Source organism: Gymnogyps californianus, chromosome 1, assembly GCF_018139145.2.
Source record: "Gymnogyps californianus isolate 813 chromosome 1, ASM1813914v2, whole genome shotgun sequence".
Classification (NCBI taxonomy): domain Eukaryota; kingdom Metazoa; phylum Chordata; class Aves; order Accipitriformes; family Cathartidae; genus Gymnogyps; species Gymnogyps californianus.
In genome coordinates, this window is record NC_059471.1 from 26027919 (window position 1) to 26047101 (window position 19183).

The 19183-nt window shown below is 36.5% G+C and overlaps 1 protein-coding gene across 4 annotated transcripts in view; it reads left to right on the forward strand.

Annotated features, from left to right (window-relative positions):
* Positions 1-19183, forward strand: part of NBEA (neurobeachin) — a 519980-nt gene that overhangs the window by 306395 nt on the left and 194402 nt on the right. For all 4 annotated transcript variants that reach the window (XM_050890741.1, XM_050890750.1, XM_050890767.1 and 1 more), the window contains one exon: positions 17187-17311. In XM_050890741.1, the coding sequence (XP_050746698.1) occupies positions 17187-17311 (125 nt within the window). The remainder of the gene's footprint in view (positions 1-17186; positions 17312-19183) is intronic.

A 19183-nucleotide genomic window follows, 5' to 3' on the forward strand; every position in this document is an offset into this window, starting at 1 on the left:
CACAAGAAACTTTTGACAGATTCAATGTTAAACTAGAAAGAACAGCTGGCTTCTTGGTCCGTAATTCAGCTTTACTAGTCCATGGGAGCATATTGCTATTAAAACAGTAGTAGATCCGTTATATATTGTGCCTTAGTTTGTATGTGCAGTTTTGAACCACATCACTAACTGCAGAGATTACAGGACGTCTACAGAAAGACAAGGATGCTTCAAGTCAATGATAATATGAGTATGACTAAAGCAACTTGATTTAGATAGTTTGGAAAAAGAAAGACTCATGGAAGGTCTTAATCTATAAATATCCATCAGCAAAACAATATAGAGGGAAGAACTGAACTATTTGGTCTTCTGCTGATAGGACAAGGAGCCTTATGCTAGTTCAGTTAAACATTACAAAAAAATAACACAGCTGTTGAGCAATACAGAGTACAGGCCTGATGTGTATATTCACGCACCTAGTCCCATGTTGCTTTGGTTGCTTAAATAAAGCATGAGATACTAGACAAAAGCTATTCTAGAACTTTCTAGATTAATAAACTTTCAGAGTGATTTAGCAGCTTTTCACATCAATTCAATCCATTTCTTACTAGGCACGTTGGAAGCTTTTCACTAGTTTGGCTTTTTGGTTTCGTTGTTTGCTTCTTAAAAAAAAAGAGCTGTTTTAGAAAGCAGAAAAAAGTTAACAAAATAACCCCAACTAAAGTCTTATTTGTGTGTAATAAATAGCAATTTCTATATATCTTTGCCTACCAGTGTTCAATCTGTAGTGTAAAATAATACATTGATATTCTACCAGTAGCTTAAAGCATTTTCTCAAATTTTGGTGGAATTAAGCCCCTAACATATGTCCTGAAACATGTCTCATTTTAAATATGTTGTTGACTTTAATGGGATTTCTCATAGGCTTATACTTAAACAAACTCATACTTCTTTTTAGAATTGGGCCTAAATTATATTTTTTCTTTAAAAATATGTATGCACAACACCACCGGTTCAGACTCTCCAAAATAATGTTGTTGATTTTTTAACATTGTATTATGCATAATAAAGTGTATTCTGTTTTTAAGTATTTAACTATTAGGCTTGCTCAATTGCTTTAATAACTGTCCTGGTTTCGGCTAGGACAGTGTTAATTTTCTTCCTAGTAGCTGGTATAGTGCTGTGTTTTGGATTTAGTAGGAAAATAATGTTGATAACACACTGATGTTTTTAGTTGTTGCTAAGTAGTGTTTACGCTAAGTCAGGGATTTTTCAGCTTCTCATACCCAGCCAGCAAGAAGGCTGGAGGGGCACAAGAAGCTGGGAGGGGACACAGCCAGGACAGCTGACCCAAACTAGCCAAAAGGATATTCCATACCGTATGACGTCATGCCCAGTATATAAACTGACGGGAGTTGGCTGGGAGGGGCAGATCGCTGCTCGGGAACTAACTGGGCATCGGTTGGCGAGTGGTGAGCAATTGCATTGTGCATCACTTGTTTTGTATATTCTAATTCTTTTAGTACTATTATTGTAATATTATTATTATTATTATTATTATTGTCATTATCATTATTTTTCCTTCCTTTCTGTCCTATTAAACTGTCTTTATCTCAACCCGTGAGGGTTTTTTTTCGATTCTTTCCCCCATCCCACTGGGTGGGGGGAGTGAGTGAGCGGCTGCGTGGTGCTTAGTTGCTGCCTGGGGTTAAACCACGACAATGACATAGTCTCATTTTTGAGAGTGTCAGCTTTTTTTTTCCATTGCTTGAATGTATATAGTTTTTGTTTCCTGAATGTATATAATTTCATGTTCATTATTTTGTATCAGTTCAAAAGAATTTTGTTTCCAGTAAGGCATTTACAGTCTGAATCTGGGGATTTTGAATGCTGACTCTCTGATTCTCCATTGCTGTTTTATAGCAATAAAATCATAAGCCCATTCTTTAAAAGAGGAACTTTTGACTTTTTTTAAATTTACACAGAGGAGATGATTTCTGTGATTTTTGTCTATTTCATATTTCAGGATTCCCTTTAGCAGGTCAATCAGGTGATGAAAAGACACCTCCATGTAACTTTTACTTGTAGTAATATAAGACTGGGACAAGTCAATTGGCCGCTTTCTCCAATTCTCTCATTTAACGGGATCCATATAGCCTGTAATTCTTATTCTCTCTATCCTGCCTCTTGGATTTCACTCAGTCATGTGAATTCTCTGACCTGATCCCTCCCTTGACAATTCAATGCAAGTCTTAGATGCCAGATTCTTTTGTGAGAACCCCAGGTTTTACTTTCGGTACTGTTGAGACCTTTGTTACTTGAGACAAGAGCAGTAGGATTCCTATCGCCCAACTTTTCCCAAGGTGCAATTCGTTCTCTCCATCGCCTATGAAATGGGCCTGGATTGATTAGCTAAATGTCAATAATGTTGACGTCTTAAGTTAGATAAAAGGAACTCAACTCAGCTATCATTTGGCATAATTTGACAACCTTAATCTTCCAGTAAATTACAACTGTTAATTGCTAGTATTAACTTCCCAGTAATTGAACTGTGCCTCCCAGATTGCAAGAAAGGAAAACAAATTCTACCAGGTCATAGGCAATTTGGTCCCTGTAGAAAAAGCAGTTTCCAAAAATAAGGTGATAGTCAACCTCCAGCATCTTCAAATATAATTTCTGTTGAGCTACGTGGAGGAGATCTGGAGCAGCTAAATGAAGCAAGAGGTTCCAAAAGAATGAAGTTGGTGAAGAAGGGAGAGAGCAGACCGTATTTTCCCCCAAGTTGGTCAATTAGAAATTGGAGAACCTCTGAGGCTGGCATGATCTGCTCCATGGCTTTTAAGCCACATGTGACTTTTCAGCACTTGATCAACATTTTTCCCAGGGCCTGTGTCACAAGGAGCTTTGGCAGAAAATATCCTGGATGATCCAGATTCACAGCTCAAAGTAAGCCAAAAAATACCATCACCAAATTGCCTTCAAACCCAGGTACAGCCTGAGTCCAGCTCCATTTTGTCTCACTTTCTCCCACTTCTGAACTACTCCTAGAACGTTCTCTCCTCTCAACTCATAGCTTGTATTTCACAGTCATGTGAAGTTTTTGATTTTTGCTTTCTTGGATCAGGAAATTTGGCTACCCATGCTCTGAAGGGAGAGCAGCACATCTTTCTGTTCCCGGATGTATGGTTCCTTCCCCCATCAATTGTCTACCTCAGTACTGATCCAGTCAGTAAGCTTTCCTTTCTGGTGTAATAATAGATGGGTTTGAACTCTTGTTCTCATTTCTCATCTTCCATGCCAACTATGGCAATAAAGTCTTGGGAAAAAAAACCAAAACCTGCAATGAACATGTAAAGGATGAAATCAGCCTAATTAGCAAGGTTGAGGATTGTAATTCCTCATGGTGATTCTATACAGAAAAGTGGTGGGGTTTTGTATAAATTTATTAAACTGCTGCTACTGATTTTTCTTTAACTGTAGTATTCATTTAAGTAAGAACATACAGCCAAATATAGCCAAATATACATTCTATATTACAATTGTAAAGCGTATCCCTATAGGAAATCATACTATACAATATCAACTGAACTGTGAAAGTACGTGGAAAATGCAGAAGATACATGTGGTCATGTCACAGATTTGTGCTACAGACAAGGGAAGAATCAGCTGTGTCTCATGATTGTCACACAGAATTGCATAACAGATTAAGTAGCTAAAAGGAAGGAAAACATTAAAAAGTATGTCCAGAATAATGGATTGTCAAATACTTTGTATGCAAAAATTCTTTAAAGCCTATGCTGCTTGTTTATGAAAACCCACAAAAATAGAGATTTTTTTTCAAGACAGAAAGCAAGGAAGTTTTAATTCTGTGTTGTATTTTTTTTTTTTATGTAATGTCTGCTGCTTTTCCCATGAGTTTTGCAGAGCCAAAAATAAATCATTAGGTCACGCTGATATATTTTGGGATGTTTTATAGAAGACTGTTTCTATACTTCTAAAGAACCTCTTGACTGTCAAAAATAAAGTATAAATAGAACAGTTTTGATTTACTTGCCAAGCTGGTTTCTTAGCTCTTACAAAAATTCCCAGGAACAAAAAAGATCAAAGTTAAGATTACTTCAGCATTTATTTGATAGTATTGTAAACATGGTCTCTATTAAAAATTCTGTAGCACTCATGGCTATGCCACTTGGCAAATGTTTATTTCATCAATACAAGTTGCATTTCTGGATAGGAATAACTGTTTATACACCAGTCAAGACGTATCCACTAATTAGGCCAGCATGTCTTTGTTTCAATTCTTAAGAACAATTTTAGGTTTAAAGCTAGATGTGTGCTTTGTCTTAACTTGTGCTGTACTTCCAGATGATACTTAGGAGAAAAAGAAACCTGTCCCAAAAAACTTGCAGAAAGTGTAAAATTTCAGACTTCTATAAATTTTGAATTCAAAGATTTCCAATTACCAAGCTTGAAACAGCATTTTACAAAAATAATAATTCTGTTAAAATAGTGTGTTATTAGACTTGCATTTTAATAAACAGCTCTGCATGATGGAAATTAAAATAATTGCCTAGGTAAAACTTTATTTATTTATTAGATTTTGATTACTGTTGCTGTTCGTTGATAGGCCTCAAGGAAGCTAATTATTTCATCTCAATGCCAGATTTATAAGTTAGCTGTCTTTAAACAGTTGCAGCTTGAATAATTTATAAAGGTTTGAAACAGTAATTCATTACGGGTTTTTAAGAAATAGTATGAAAAAAAAAATCTGTGTGTCAGTTTTAGAATAATACTTTAAAAATATTTAGATAAAACATTTTATCTTTCTTCTAATTAAAGATTTTGAGAGACAAAATTTCTATTCCTCAATGCCATAGCCTTTGAGCCGTGACTTACAAACAGGAGTAACTAATGAGATAACAAGTCCTGGCTGTCTACCTCAACCCTGCCGTTTATGTTAAAAGTACAGCTCTGGATTTTTTGACAAGTAATTGCTGGTTTGCCTTGAAACTGGACTGTAATTTGTATGCTCAGTAGCTTCTTCAGTAGTTCTTTCACAAGAAATTCAGACACCCTAATCTGTGCATCTGGAATGGAGCAGACAATTGGGGCAGCATCCTCATCAGCAGTCACATATGTTATCCCTGCTTACAAGTCTGAGCCTTTAGTGTTTGACCTTTAAGTAAGCCAATGAGGCACCAAAGTTTTCAAGACCTTCCACAAGCTCTCTTACTTTGGATGCCCACTTTGAAAACTTGGGACTGTTTTTTCAGTTGTTCAAGCATAGTAACCCTAACTGAAGCAACTTTTAGCTAGTATTTAACTCTTCTGGAATTGCAGATAAGTCACAAAAGCCTAGATTTTTTTGAGAAGCTAGGACCCTGTTGTCCCTAGTTATATATTTAATATGATAGATAACAATCTTGAAATACAGAGTAAATAGTTTTTCTTTTAAAAGGTGCCTGCTTCATCAGAACATTTGCAAAATCTCGGAACTTCTACGTTGTGCTGACGTGGACTGTATGGGGGTGACATTTACAACAAGCTGAGGAAGGACCCCAACCTCCAGCTTTGCTTATCGGAGTTTCTTAATGCAGTGGTATTCCCATTCAAAATTCAAAGGGAAAATGGATTATTTTTTTTTTTCTCTTTTCAGAAAAGGTAGAATAAGCTACCTAAAGAATCTAGTGGTGTTCATTTCACTCAGGAGCAAAATATCCTATCATTTACATGAGTAGAGAAGATAGCACTCGTGCAGAAGGCAGAGGAGGAGGGTGTCTCTGAGATTCGAATAAATAGTTCTCTCTGTCTTCCCTTTTCAGTACTACACCTGAACCAAGGAAATAATACTAAAAAAACCCAGTTAGATGGGCAAGGGTTGTTTTTGAGGGAGATGGGTTTTGGGTTTTTTTTAAATGAATTTCTGTGCAAGAAGGGAGTCAGGCAGTAAGATGCTATACTAGAGGCAAAGCATAACTACAAGAGAGAGTTCTCTTGCTTTCCGGTGGTCATAACACCAGTTTATTTGGTTTTCCTGCAACCAATTGTTCACCTTCCCCAGGCAGAATTGAGTCACCATGCTTCTGACTCAAATGTACTTTGATATTCATGACTGAAAAACTGAACAGTAGTAGTGAGCTGTGTTATCAGACAAATGCTGTCTACAGCATTGTTGCTGGAAGAATATTTAATGTTTGAAGCGCAAGAGATGAACTACATTGAATACTTGATTTTAAAAAAAGAACTTTAATTCTGTAAATACCTTAGGTAGTATCATAAGAACTTTATCTATTAAAGTTAACCTTGTTCAAAAAACAGCATCTTTATGGCAAAATTAATAGTTGTCCTAAAACATTTTTGATCTAGTTTATTAAATCAGCATTTTACTTTGTTAAAATTAAGATAAACAAGTTATTTTCTGAGATATTTATCTGATTTCTTATGGATTATAGCTGTAAAATGGCACAATACTTTCCAGACAAGTTTGACAAAAAGTTGTACAATTTCATGAGGACTCCCGTATGTTCTGTTCAGAGGGCACCCATTTTTATTCTTCTTTTGACACTTAAGGTGCTTAAGAAGCAAAATAATATTGCTACCAGCAGGTGGTATTCTTGTACAAATAGAAGAAGAGTTGAATGGAAATTTTGTTTTAAAACTTTTTTTAATCAGAAAAGAGTATTTTGGTTAACTCTTTTGGTGAAAAATTAGGACAGCATAAGTTCCTATGAAAATACCTGATTTTTCCCTTTCATTTTTCTAAATTAAAAAATTCCGAAGGCTTTTATTATTTTGAAGTTTTAGTTTATTTTCATGTTGTATTTCTTCACAGCAGGAGCGCGTAAGCTGATGTCATGGTTTAGGCCCAGCCGGCAAAAAAGCACCAGGCAGCCGCTCGCTCACTCCTGCCCCCCGGCAGGATGGGGAGGAGAAAATACAACAAAAAGGCTCATGGGGCAAGACAAGGACAGGGAGGGATCACTCACCAGATATGGTCACAGGCAAAACAGACTCGATTTGGGGAAAAATAAACCAATTTAATTTGTTAACAACCAAATCAGAGTAGGATGATGAGAAATAGAACCATATATTAAAAACACGCCTTCCCCCCACTCCTCCCTTCTTTCCAGGCTCAGCTTTGCTCCTGATACCTCTGCCCCCTCCCCTCTCAGTGGCACAGGGGAACGGGAATGGGCGTTGCGGTCAGTTCATCCCACGTTGTCTCTGCCGCTCCTTCTTCCTCGGGGGGAGGGCTCCTCACACTCTTCCCCTGCTCCAGCGTGGGGTCCCTCTCACGGGGGTCAGCCATCCAAGAGCTTCTCCAACGTGAGTCCTTTCCATGCACTGCAGTCCTCTGTGAACTGCTCCAGCGTGGGCTTTCCCAGAGAGTCACGGCCTTCTCAGGGCCCAGCCACCTGCTCCAGCGTGGGGTTCTCCACGGGCTGCAGGGGAATCTCTGCTCCAGTGCACCTCCTCCCTCTCCTTCTTCACTGACCTCGGTGGCTGCATGGTTGTTTCTCTCACATCCCTCTCCTCTCTTCACTGCAGCTTCCTTTTTTAGCAGTCTTTTCCCCCTTCTTAAATATGCTCTCGCAGAGGCCCTACCACCATCGCTGATGGGCTTGGCCTTGGCCAGAGGCGGGTCTGACTTGGAGGCAGGGAAGCTTCTAGCAGCTTCTCACAGGAGCCACCCCTGTAGCCCCTCCCCTGCTACACAAACCCAACACAGCTGATGTCATGGTACCTATTTCTGATGTGAAGTTGTAACAGACATAATAGTCAAAATGTAAAATAGATTTTTTTTTTCTTGAAATTGGAAGATCATTTGCTAGATAGTTCAATTTTTGTGTCAGTGAAACTTTGAGATATTTCTACATTTTGAGTAAGAAAAGCTGCACACTTAGCATGGAATACATTTTACTTAATTTTAGCCACCTTTTAGCTTCTAGTCTAAGCCATTCTGTCTGTGTCTTTTTGCAGTCAGTTAAGAAAGAGAGAGGCAACCTCAATACACCATTCATTCCATCTTGGAGTTTATTATACTGTGGCATCACAGTAGTACTTACGAAATCTTACTAAGATTTGTGCTGAGATGGCATGACGTAACAAAAAATGCATTAAAAATAAAAATGTCCTAAAGTACTGTATATTCTTTCAAGACATTTTCCAAAAGTGAATTTTGCCCAAATTTTCATCTATCTGAAGCTTTAAAAAGGCATTTTGGGCTTTGGGGGGTTTGTTTCTTCTTTGTTTGGAGCGATGACAACACGTTCTGAAATAGAATAAAGGTTCCAAACTAGAAATCTGAGTTAAATCACAGAGTATTGTTCCAACCACTTTCTTTTCCTTTTCTTCAAAGATAATATTACTATATGTCTTAATTTTAGTAACCTTAAAATTTATTGCATTTTGGTGTTTCTAGGGATACAATTTATTATTCCTAGAATTTGGTGCACTTGCATTCTGTTGTCATTGATATTTCGTTACTAAAAAAACCCATTGTGATTCTGGTGAGTCAAACGCTGAATTTATGTATCCACTTTTTATGCTGCCTCAGTTGTTCATTCACTGTCATTGGATTAACTAAAAGGAACTGAGTATAAAACTTCAGGAAGTTGTATCATTTCATTTAGCTGTATTACATGTAGTGTCCTACTATTGCACATTAGTATTTGGATAGATTTGCCAAAGGTACCTTGCATTGCTTTAAATTTATGTTTTATGTTAAATCAATTTAATAATTTTAAAAATTCTATTTACCTTTAGTTTTACTTTGTAGACATTTGAGTTGTTGTCATTTCCGTTGCTATTTTTTTAAGAGGTACGTGGCTTTTTTCTTATGTTTTTTCCCATATAGCTTTATGCACGGTTAGTCTTATTTCCCTAAAACTGCTGCTTCTTGGTATAAGTTTACTACTATTTAATAATATAGCAGCCATTCCAGAATGAACATCTCATTCTGGAGATCTAAGCTTTATAAAAAAATCTAGACAATCAGGATAATTGTTCGTCCTTCTTTGTTTGTGTGTTTGTTACCAGTTTGCTCCTTCAGACTCTATGCAATATACTAAAATCCCCAATCCCTACACAAATTGTCTGCATTTTATATACATTTTCCTGATGATTAGAAGCAAGTTATCAGATCATACAATATAATCTGGGAATTAACTGCCTTAGAAGTTTGTGTTTCAGGTACTACCATAGCTAAAAGGAACACCTCTATTGCCACAGCCTCCCTTTCACATCTACTGACATTACTCTCCTTTCTGATGTCTCATCTAACTGAAGATTAATACATCTGGAGAGATTTCTGTTTTCAGCTTCCCCTTTCTGTTTTTCATCTTTTGAACTTCAGTGTTCTCAATTTTTTCACTGAAATTAAGTCATAAAAGTTTCAGGAGTTGGAGGGTTTGCTTAAGAGTGTGTATTAAATTTACCTTTTTCCAGTGCCTTAAGAAGAGAAAAAAAGCCACATAAATCACTCACTCTTTTCTGACAAGGATGTTACACTTTAAAACAGTTCTTAGACAATTCTTCTCCAGGAAATTGGTAGATCTTTAATCATTAGTCGTCTTCTGATAGTTTTTGCTCTCTTTTCATTTGTAGCCAGTTCTCTGTTCCTCTCAGCTTTGTCCTTTATTATTAATGCAAGACCATTAGTAACATGATAATAGGAGAGAAACTGTGTTGGCAGTTTTCCTTTTGCTTTTCAAAGGTGACTCCTCTGCTCCTGTTCTGATGATCAGTGATAGTATTTTCTGTTACTTTGAGTTCCTCCATGCTCTATTTCATCCTTATTTCAAAGTCCACATGAAAACCCTTCCCCTCGACCCAAACCTTGCAAAGCTACAACACACAAATACTGATCTCTGTAAAAGTTTGCAGGTTTATGAATTGCATTCATCCTTCACAAGTGTAAACAACTTCAAAACTTTTTCTTTCCTATTTTAAAAACTTGTACCATTCTCCAGTCTCCACAGGGAAACCTGTGTGTCAACTAGTATGTAATCTGCTGGTAATTTGTGCTGCATATATTATCAAATGTGTTAAAATGAACCAATTTTTCCCTTTTTCTGTTCATAAAGTAATCATAGAACTCCACAGATCAGCCCTAAACTTCACAGATTTCTGGAGTTCACTGCCTTAAACAGAAGTAGCTCAAATTCACCAGTCTCAAAATATTATAGATTATCTAACAGATATTCTTGATAACCCAGTATTTATCCATTTATCCATCCATAATTATTCATATGGATTTCTTTCTCTTCCCATCCACTTTCACAGTTGTTTCTCTTCCACTAGTTTCCAAAGTCATTGGTTTTCTTCTCACATCTCTGTTCCTTACAAACTTACTACTTCTCCATTTTTTCCAGCTCAGTGTTGCTTTTTCTTGAGCAATCAATAATTACATTTCAAACCTTTCATCTATGCTTTTCAGTTTCTTTGCCTCCCAATCTGTTGTCTTTATGGTTTCCCATTTCCCAGTATCATGGAAACTATTGCCAGAAGAAACCTTTTAATCTGTCCTGTTTCACTCCTGCTCCAGTAAAGTTATTCCAATTAATATTATCTATTGGTTAGACCCTGTTACTTTTCTTTTTTAATTCCTTACTGCCTAAGTCTAGACTTTTCTATCAAGTCCTTTTTCATTTTTAGGACTCTGACTTTGTCTACATTTCTCCTCAAATTTCACCAATCATTCCTGTCTTATGTCTCTTCTCATTTTAATTTTCCACATTTTGGCAGCCCTACACAGGAGATACAAAAATACCTCTGATCTCTCGTAACACTTCTGAATGTGGCAGTGCTGGCATGCCTTCTAGCCATGCTGCTGGAAGTCATCTAGCTGGACCGCTGTGCTCTCCACACCACCTCCTCCAGCTCTCAGTGACCAGGACACTAACTGCTTAACCAGATTCACAGGGAGCTCCTTTGCTTTCTCTCTCATTTCTCCCCATGCTAGTTTGCTGCATTGATTACAAATACAAGATAAAGTGGAGAAAAAGCTAGTGGTCACTGACCATCCAGCCATCTCCCAGGAAATGCTATCCCTAACCAACAGCCTAGGCATCCCTTGTTTGCCCACTAACACAACCACCATCCCCCAATATTTATTGCCAGTGCCCTCTCCACCAGCTTCTTATGTTCTTCTTCATGGCCTGTATTGCTGCTGTTATGGCACCTCACCAGTCTGTGAACATAACTTCATCATATTGTACTGATATCCTAAGCCTTGTAGCCCTGCTTCCAGCAATCCATGTATCATCCACGTGACTTCCCTAGGACGCATTGACCCAGCTTCTTTCAAAAATTACAGTATGAAACTTTTCACACAAGAATTGAGTGACTCAACATCATATTCATAAAAACGCTTTTAAAAGATTAAATATTACCTAAATTTCCCTGAGTATTTAGCATCCTTCTGTTTAAATGGTAAACTCTTTTTCTGAGACTTTTTCCCTTCTACCCTGGAACTCTGCCAAATATACTCCTGATGTTTAACAATGATAATTCTTGTGCACGTGTACTTAAGAGGAAAGAAAATGTTGCTGTTTATAAGAATGCCTGAAGATTTTTTAAACTCCTATTTATAATATTTTTACCATCTTTTTCAATTTTCATTGCATTAGATGTTTCTCAGGTTCATTGACATCTTTATTCCCTGTGTTGGTATTTCCTGTTTTTAGTATTATTGGTATTATTTGTTTAGTGTTATTCTTAGTTTTCAGTATTTCTAGTTTTATTTCTGGGATTCTCTAGCATGCTTTTTGGAAAAACATAATGGAGCTTTGTGATTTTTGTAACTAGAAAAATCTTTTTTGTGTAGAGTAACTATACTAGTTACGTTAATTAAGGCTTCTGTTATTTGTTTCTGTTCATGTACAACAAGGCTTTGTTTTCTTTTAGCCATTATAATGTGGGATGTGATTTTTGCATACCTGTCTCACCATCTTGATAAAACCAGCAGTCACTGTTTCTGTTTCAAGCACAGTCAGAAAAACCTTCACTCTAATACAGTTAGTGTGTCTGTTGCTATACCACTTCTGAAGAGTATTTGCTCTTTCGTTGTTACAGAATACTTTTACCACTTAGATCTTCTAGCAAATAGGTTTATATTTTGGCTTGTACTTTTTAAGTGTAATAAATATTGCATAATTAATAATTTATCTTTTTTGTATTTCAAGTTTTCTTTTATTTACTCTTTTTTTAGTGTTACAAATTTTCTGTTCTTCATATTACCTTAGGGAAATGCTTTATACTTTTCCAATATAAATTTTTTCTCATTTCTCAGAACACAGTCATAATTCCACACTGTGAAAAGAATTGTTTTTCCTTTTTGAAATATGTTACATAAAAACAACCAGGACTAATTCTTGAAATTATACATCATGATTTCCTTGCCTTTTCTATGCAGTTTCCCAGTATTACAAAGACTATGGATTCTCTGACATCCTTCCAGTTCTGTGACCCACCTCTTTTTCCAGACAACTTTTTCCCCTTCCCCCATGCCTGCAGGCTTGTTCCTCTTCATTAACATATTCGAACTTAATCTCTTCCATCTGGCAGCCCATCTTTTGGGCTGCAGTTTGAGGATCTTTTATGGACATGTGTACTTCGACTCTCTACTGTTTGTATCGCCTCTAGTTGCTGTAGCTGTAGGTGACATACAGCAAACTGTATTTGTAGGTGAACAGGGACTGCGTTTCACAGCCATGGAGCTGCTGTCACGGATGCTGACTGCCCACAGGGTGGACAAAGGCTTGCTATTTAGGACAGCTAATATTCATAAGTAAAAGAAAAAACCCTTCCCATATGCTTCATCAGAGCTGTGGCCATAGGAGTTAGCAGAAAATCTTTTCAAAAGTTGTCTTTAAAAAGTCCAAGCTGTAGAGATGTTGTGAAAAGGCAGGAAGGACTTTGCTGTGCAGGCTGGCATGATATTCCTCTAAATTGTTTTGGTGGCAGAGAGCTACAAAATTTCTCCTCTAAGAGGGTAATAGATTGGGCTACCTGAAATACTTTAATCTGCCTCAATAATCTTTGTCCCAAATATATGGAAGTGTGTGTGGTATGGTAGCAAAGAATATTATACAGAATTCTGGGCAGTTCTGAGTTTTAGAGCAACCTGCCCTTGGGAGACTTCAAAGCTGTTTGCTCTAACTTATCAAACTCCACCTTGGCTGTCTGGGGTAGCACAATACCACTTTGCCTTTCCATCCCATGCTGGCCTTTAACAAGGTAAAATGCTGTTTGAAGTAGGAGAATGTACACAGCGAGCTGCTAAGTGGGCACCAATGATGACAGTGGCAGTGAAACAGAATTTATAATCCTTCAATAACTATAGTAAAATAGGGCTTGTTCCATTAAAACATGTACAATCTGTGTCTGTATTACTGCACATCTGAAATTTGGGATTAAGTTTGCAACATGCACACCACTCCAAATAAAATTTTTCCTTCTTAGTAACCTTGTAATATCACTAGTTTCATACCAGGCCTCATTATGATAAGGATGAGAAAGGTTTATATTGGATTATATTACAGTTTGTAAGAAAATTATCTTGACAGTTAAGCTCATGTTGCGGACTTCTTTGGGTCATGTGTTTTAGGATGCATTTTAAACAACTGTTCAGTTAAAGGGATACAGATATATCTCTTTTTTTGAACTATGTAGAAGTAGCTCATGAATGGTGCTATGAACTTTTAGTTCTTAAAAAAAATTTCATTACAGTATGCTTAATATGCACTTTTTCATTCAAACAAGCCTGATTCAAAATGTCACTTAACTGTTCCAAGATACAGGGGAATGAGAAATTACATGGAATCTAGTTGGCTGTGGAAATAAGGATTATTAATAATATACATTATTAAGAAAAGTAAAGCTTATTGAAATATTATACTTGTTGCAGAAATAAGTTACTAAAATGACTTGATTTAGTCAAGTCACTTCTAGGAAAAATGGGTTGTAGCAGAAAGAGATGTGGACGATTTGCAGACATGCTCTCTTCTAGGACTGACTTGTGCCTTGTACAGCATTAGGAAGTGTAGTTCTGCTTGATTTACAGCCATCATTTAGAACTGCCTAACAGCTACCTAAATTCCTGAAAAATCTTAAAGCCTGAATAATATCCACAGGATTAGAATATAAGTATTTCTAAAGTACTGTAATCTAGGGGCTAGACAACTTAATACTGATTCAGTCCATAGCTCTGGACTTTTAAAGCAGGTTAAATTCTTAGTTTTAGGCTGGAGCTTGTGGCCACAGTCTTCTACTTACTAGTATTTTTAATCTAATCCAAAGATGTAATAATATAACTTTTTAGGAAAATGCCACAGATTTATCTGTCTATAATGCAAGTGATGAAACTCAACCATTCAAAACTTTCTGTAAGGATAGCCATCAGCTTTTCAGGCGTCTGCTTTCTCGCTAACAATAGGGTAGGAGAAAGTATCTTGTCTTTTTATTAAAGATGTTGCTCAAAGAGTCAAGGTTAAATCTGAGAGTAACTGGTTACGATTCAGAAGCCTTTTCTTTAAGGTTCAGATACCGTCTTCCGATATCCCAAAGTACGTAATAACGTTGTGGGATAGACTCCTGTAGAAAACTCTGGGAAGAAACTTCAGTTGTGTTTTAAAAAGCCATATAATTTGTGATAAGGAGTAAGGTTTGTGTTCTATTATTTCAAAATTTTTATTTTGCACCATTATTATGTATTTCAGACTTCGATCCCTGGTGAACTTGTAACCTTTTTCTGGACCCCAAAGTAGACTTTATCCTCTGACAATTTCATCACTTCTTTACTTACCACTTCATTAAAAGTGACTTTAAAATCTGTTCTACTTTCAGCTGAGAATATACAGTATTCTTCGGACTGATTAATGAAATTAATGGATTACCAGATTAAACACAGAACAAATTAAAAATGTAATTTTTTTAGTCTTTGAATATTTCTTAATTTCATAAAAAAATTTTAATTCTTACATAGTTGTATCATGCTTATCAACCTAACAGTCTTTTTTTATTATTATTGTGGAGTCAAATGCCATTTCAGAGAACTCTTGTGTTTAAAAGAGTTTTCATTAATATTTTTACTCCTGTTCCATCATGACTTACTCTTAGATGGAATTAAAAAGAAAAAGTTTCTTGCCTTTCAAAAAATCACTATGATAAAAAGCCTGTAGGATTATCTTTGATATCAGTTTAAAATATAGACTTGGAGTGCACGAGGAGTATTTAAGCTTTGTCTTTTAAACCATGGGGCAGTTGTCTGCCCATTTTTGCATTCATATCACAGAAGGGTCAAGGGGATTTAGCAGTCGCAATAAAATTATTCAGTGCTCAGTGTAGGAGGAGAAATGATGGACTGATACTTCAGGCTAACACGACATCTGTGAGCAAAAACTATCATAGTACAAAAGCAAAGTAGACTATTTTGCTTAGCAAAAGATAATTGGCACTCAAGATATTTCTGTCTCATAGCATGCAGGCCAGGGCATTAATGCTGCATCTTCCCACCATGGGAGCTCGGAGTTGCTGCCTCACCTTTGTGCAAGATGCTCTGAATTGCTCTCAATGAGGAAGCAGCTCCCACTGAACTCCTGAAGTTGCCTCCTCACTGCTTGTAGATAAGCAAAATGCCTGTTTTGCAAGGCAGCAATGAAAGTAGGACCTTCACACAGACTCAAGAAGCATATAGTGAAAATGTCATTCAGAAGGCAAAAAAAACCCAACATTGACTACAAATGATGGTGTGCTGCTTCTGAAAATTTCTAAGTGGCTAGAAGGTATGCTGCTACATCCACTCCCCTTGGTGCTGTGCCCTCCAGAACTGATACAGGTCTCATGACAGCAGTTAGTAAAGTTGGACAAGAACTCATGCAAGCATAAAAAAAAGTGGTTAAGTAAGTGGACTGTAAAAAACGAAAAGGTCTGTTCTACGTTAGCGTATTTCTGCATTTCCTCTTGAAATGGCTACCAGCGCATAGCTTCTCAAAATGAAGGCAATATAGAAAACAGTGACTGAAGTAACACCTAGAAAAATCCAGCAAAGATGTAGCCCATACTCATGAGTTGAAAACTTTTCTCTTTGTTTTTTTCATCTGCCTTTTGACCACACACCTCCAGGGTTCTGCAGATAGATTGAAAATGACTGGTTTAAAGCAGTGGTTCCCTAGTTATGGTCTGCAAGGTCATGATCTGCAGAATCATTTTAAGTGTATAGTGTGTTCAGTTACAAGTTTGGTGGTAAGGATGCATCCACAAACATTTTGGGTATTTGATAGTGATCCAAAAAGTTTTTAAAATGTTGGCTTAAAATACAGCTTTGCCCAAATATCCCACAGAATACTTATAAAATTGTTGTGGGAGATGTTTGTGTTGATAAGGTCAAGAAGTTGTCTGAAAGTGGAGCTGGTAATTTCTTTAGAACTGAAGTTGAATACCAGATGATTATATATGTGTATGTTTTGACTTGAATATAGATTAACAATGGCTTATATCATTCTACAGAACTTTAATATTGCTTTTGAATGTAAAAAGGCAATGTAACGCAATGATGGCCATGGTTGTTAATGGCTTGTATTAGCTGGAAGCTATAAAATCATCCTAGTACTCTGTTAGTGCTGGAATAATAATTTACCAGGACAATTACCACATGGTGGAATTTTTTTGCTGCTCTAATTCAGTGTTATTAATAATGAATAAAATTACAATTTTCTCAGGTTGCTAGGGGCAGTGGGGAATTATTACAATGAATATTTCAGCACATTAGTTTAATCATAGTTCCACAAAATTCAAGTGGGCAATATTTTATACTTCTAAGTTCAGTCTGCTAAGGGACCATAGTCATTAAATTGCAAACTATTTGCACTGAGGTCCATTCTATGATTTACAAGCCTTGTTAAAAACACTGTAAAAGAAAGCAAGCTGTGCCATTAATACTTGTAATTTGATGCTGCATTTGTTAATGGGCTCAGTGTGATTAATGTTTTTAGCAGCAGGCAGAACATTTTGAGACAGGCAGTGCTGAGGTTTATAATATATAAATGCATGTAAAGAAACGTTAGAATATTGGAAGTTTTAGTAATATATGTTTTTACAAGATTGTATTCCTGAAATAGAAAAGCAGCAGTGAAATTATACTATAATGTATGTAAATACAGTTCAAGCTGTGGTAGGTGCTGATGTGTGTGTTCTTTATTTCATAGCCAACTGCATGACTTCTGGCGCTTGGATTACTGGGAAGATGATTTGCGCCGGCGGAGGCGATTTGTTCGCAATGCTTTTGGGTCTACTCATTCTGATGCTCTCCTGAAAGCTGCTGTGGAATATGGTCAGTACTAACTCCTGCTTAAAAATATAGCTTATGATGTTTTCTTGATGTCCATGAATCCCTGAGAATCATGTCCCTTCTTTTCTAAGGACAGTGCTGAGAATTCCTAGGACAACCTATTCTTAGAAAAGGAATTCTTTCAATTCTTACACTTTAATGAACCAGAAGACTTGAGCTTGTGGGCTGTTAAATTCTGTGATCCCCAAGGGATTCACATTATACCTCTCTAGCATTCCCAGACGCTAATTTTGAGACACTGGTAAAAGTAACTTGTCTCTCCAGAGTGACAGAACGAAACTGTTAGGCCATCAAACTAATGTGTCGTAATAGTTCCATTGGAGACCTTTCGTGAATGAGGAATTAACTGTTTTTACAAAACATCAGAAGTTTTATCCTGGCATGCGTAATCTCAGCCAAAAGTATTTTTTTCTGCAAATCATGAAATGCATAAGAACTTGTTTAAAATAATTATTTTAAGGATACTTGTGATTTGAATAGTGAACTGACTACATAGGGGCTTCAGTCTAGGAACTTAAGGATTAGATGATGTTTGATTTTCATGGAGAGGTAGCTGGAGTATAAAAGAGGAAGGAGGAACATGCTTGCAAAATCCCTTGTATCATCTAAAATTTTCATATGTTTAGTGACTTCTGTACAGCAGACTGAACCTGAATACTCCAAAAGTCTAAAGCAAATTTATTTCTCAGGTTTAAACTGGGGTACCTCTCTAACATATCAAAGACAGGGATTTTTTAAAGAATATTAAGATGTTTTTCTGTCCTTTTTTTTTTTTTTTTTTAATCTGTAGTACTGAAAAAAAAATCCTGAGATTCTTTAGCATTTAGGAGTAAAAAAATGGAAGTAATTATACACAAAGCAAGTTGAACCTTTCAGCTGATGTGTAGCCAAAGCCTAATGTTGCCAGAAGTTCTGAATATGATAGATATAAAGCTAACTCTGTGTGACCTACACATTTCACCAACTTTGCAGGTTGTTGAGGCAAATAGCTGGGATTCAAACAAGGTTAGACATATAAATGAATATCTGTGTGTGCAGTTATACTAGCTAGTGTAATTTAATACTTATTTAAACGTGAAGGCTATCATGTGCAGGACGTCAGGTCATAAACTGTTTGTAGGTTGGGTTAAGGAAGACATTTCCCCTAGTAGTATATAGTATTGCATATTTGACAAAGGCTTATTTTCTCCACATTCTTCCAAAACATCAAAATAGAGATCTTATGAGAGGCAGATGCAAAACTGTGCTAATTGCTGTGTTGCTTTTGTAGGGCAAATAATCATCAAAACCACGGGCTTTATGCGTTATACAGGTATAAGAACCCTTAAAAATATTCTCATTGATTAATATTTTTAATTTTGACTATTAAACTAGCATTAAAACAGGAGGAAATCTGATTTATAAACTATTACAAAGTTTTAAGCCTTGACATTATCCTGTTTTTAAAATAAGAGGAGCTTTCCATTTACTTAGATGGACTTTGTTTCATGCCTTTATAGCAGGAATGTTATACCTTTGGGATAAGATTGTACTCAGAGGATGCTGGAAATGGTTTGTTTGGGGTTTTTTTTTAATGAGAACTATAATACAAGTTGCACTTAAACAGTTTCAGTATGTTGCAAAGATTGCATCCATTTATGTAGTTTCTGTGTTCTAGTATTTTAGTGCAGGTGACAGCTGCCTGGTAGTAGAGCTAGCCTGCAGGACAAAGCTACAACCAAAAGAAACAGAAAAACTGAAGTAGTTTTAGTTTCATATTGTATTGTTTCTATATAATTTCACTCTACTCACCTGTTAGTACATTCAACATACAGGAAAATTAAAGCTCAGGTGTGTTTAGAGGTGGTACGCATC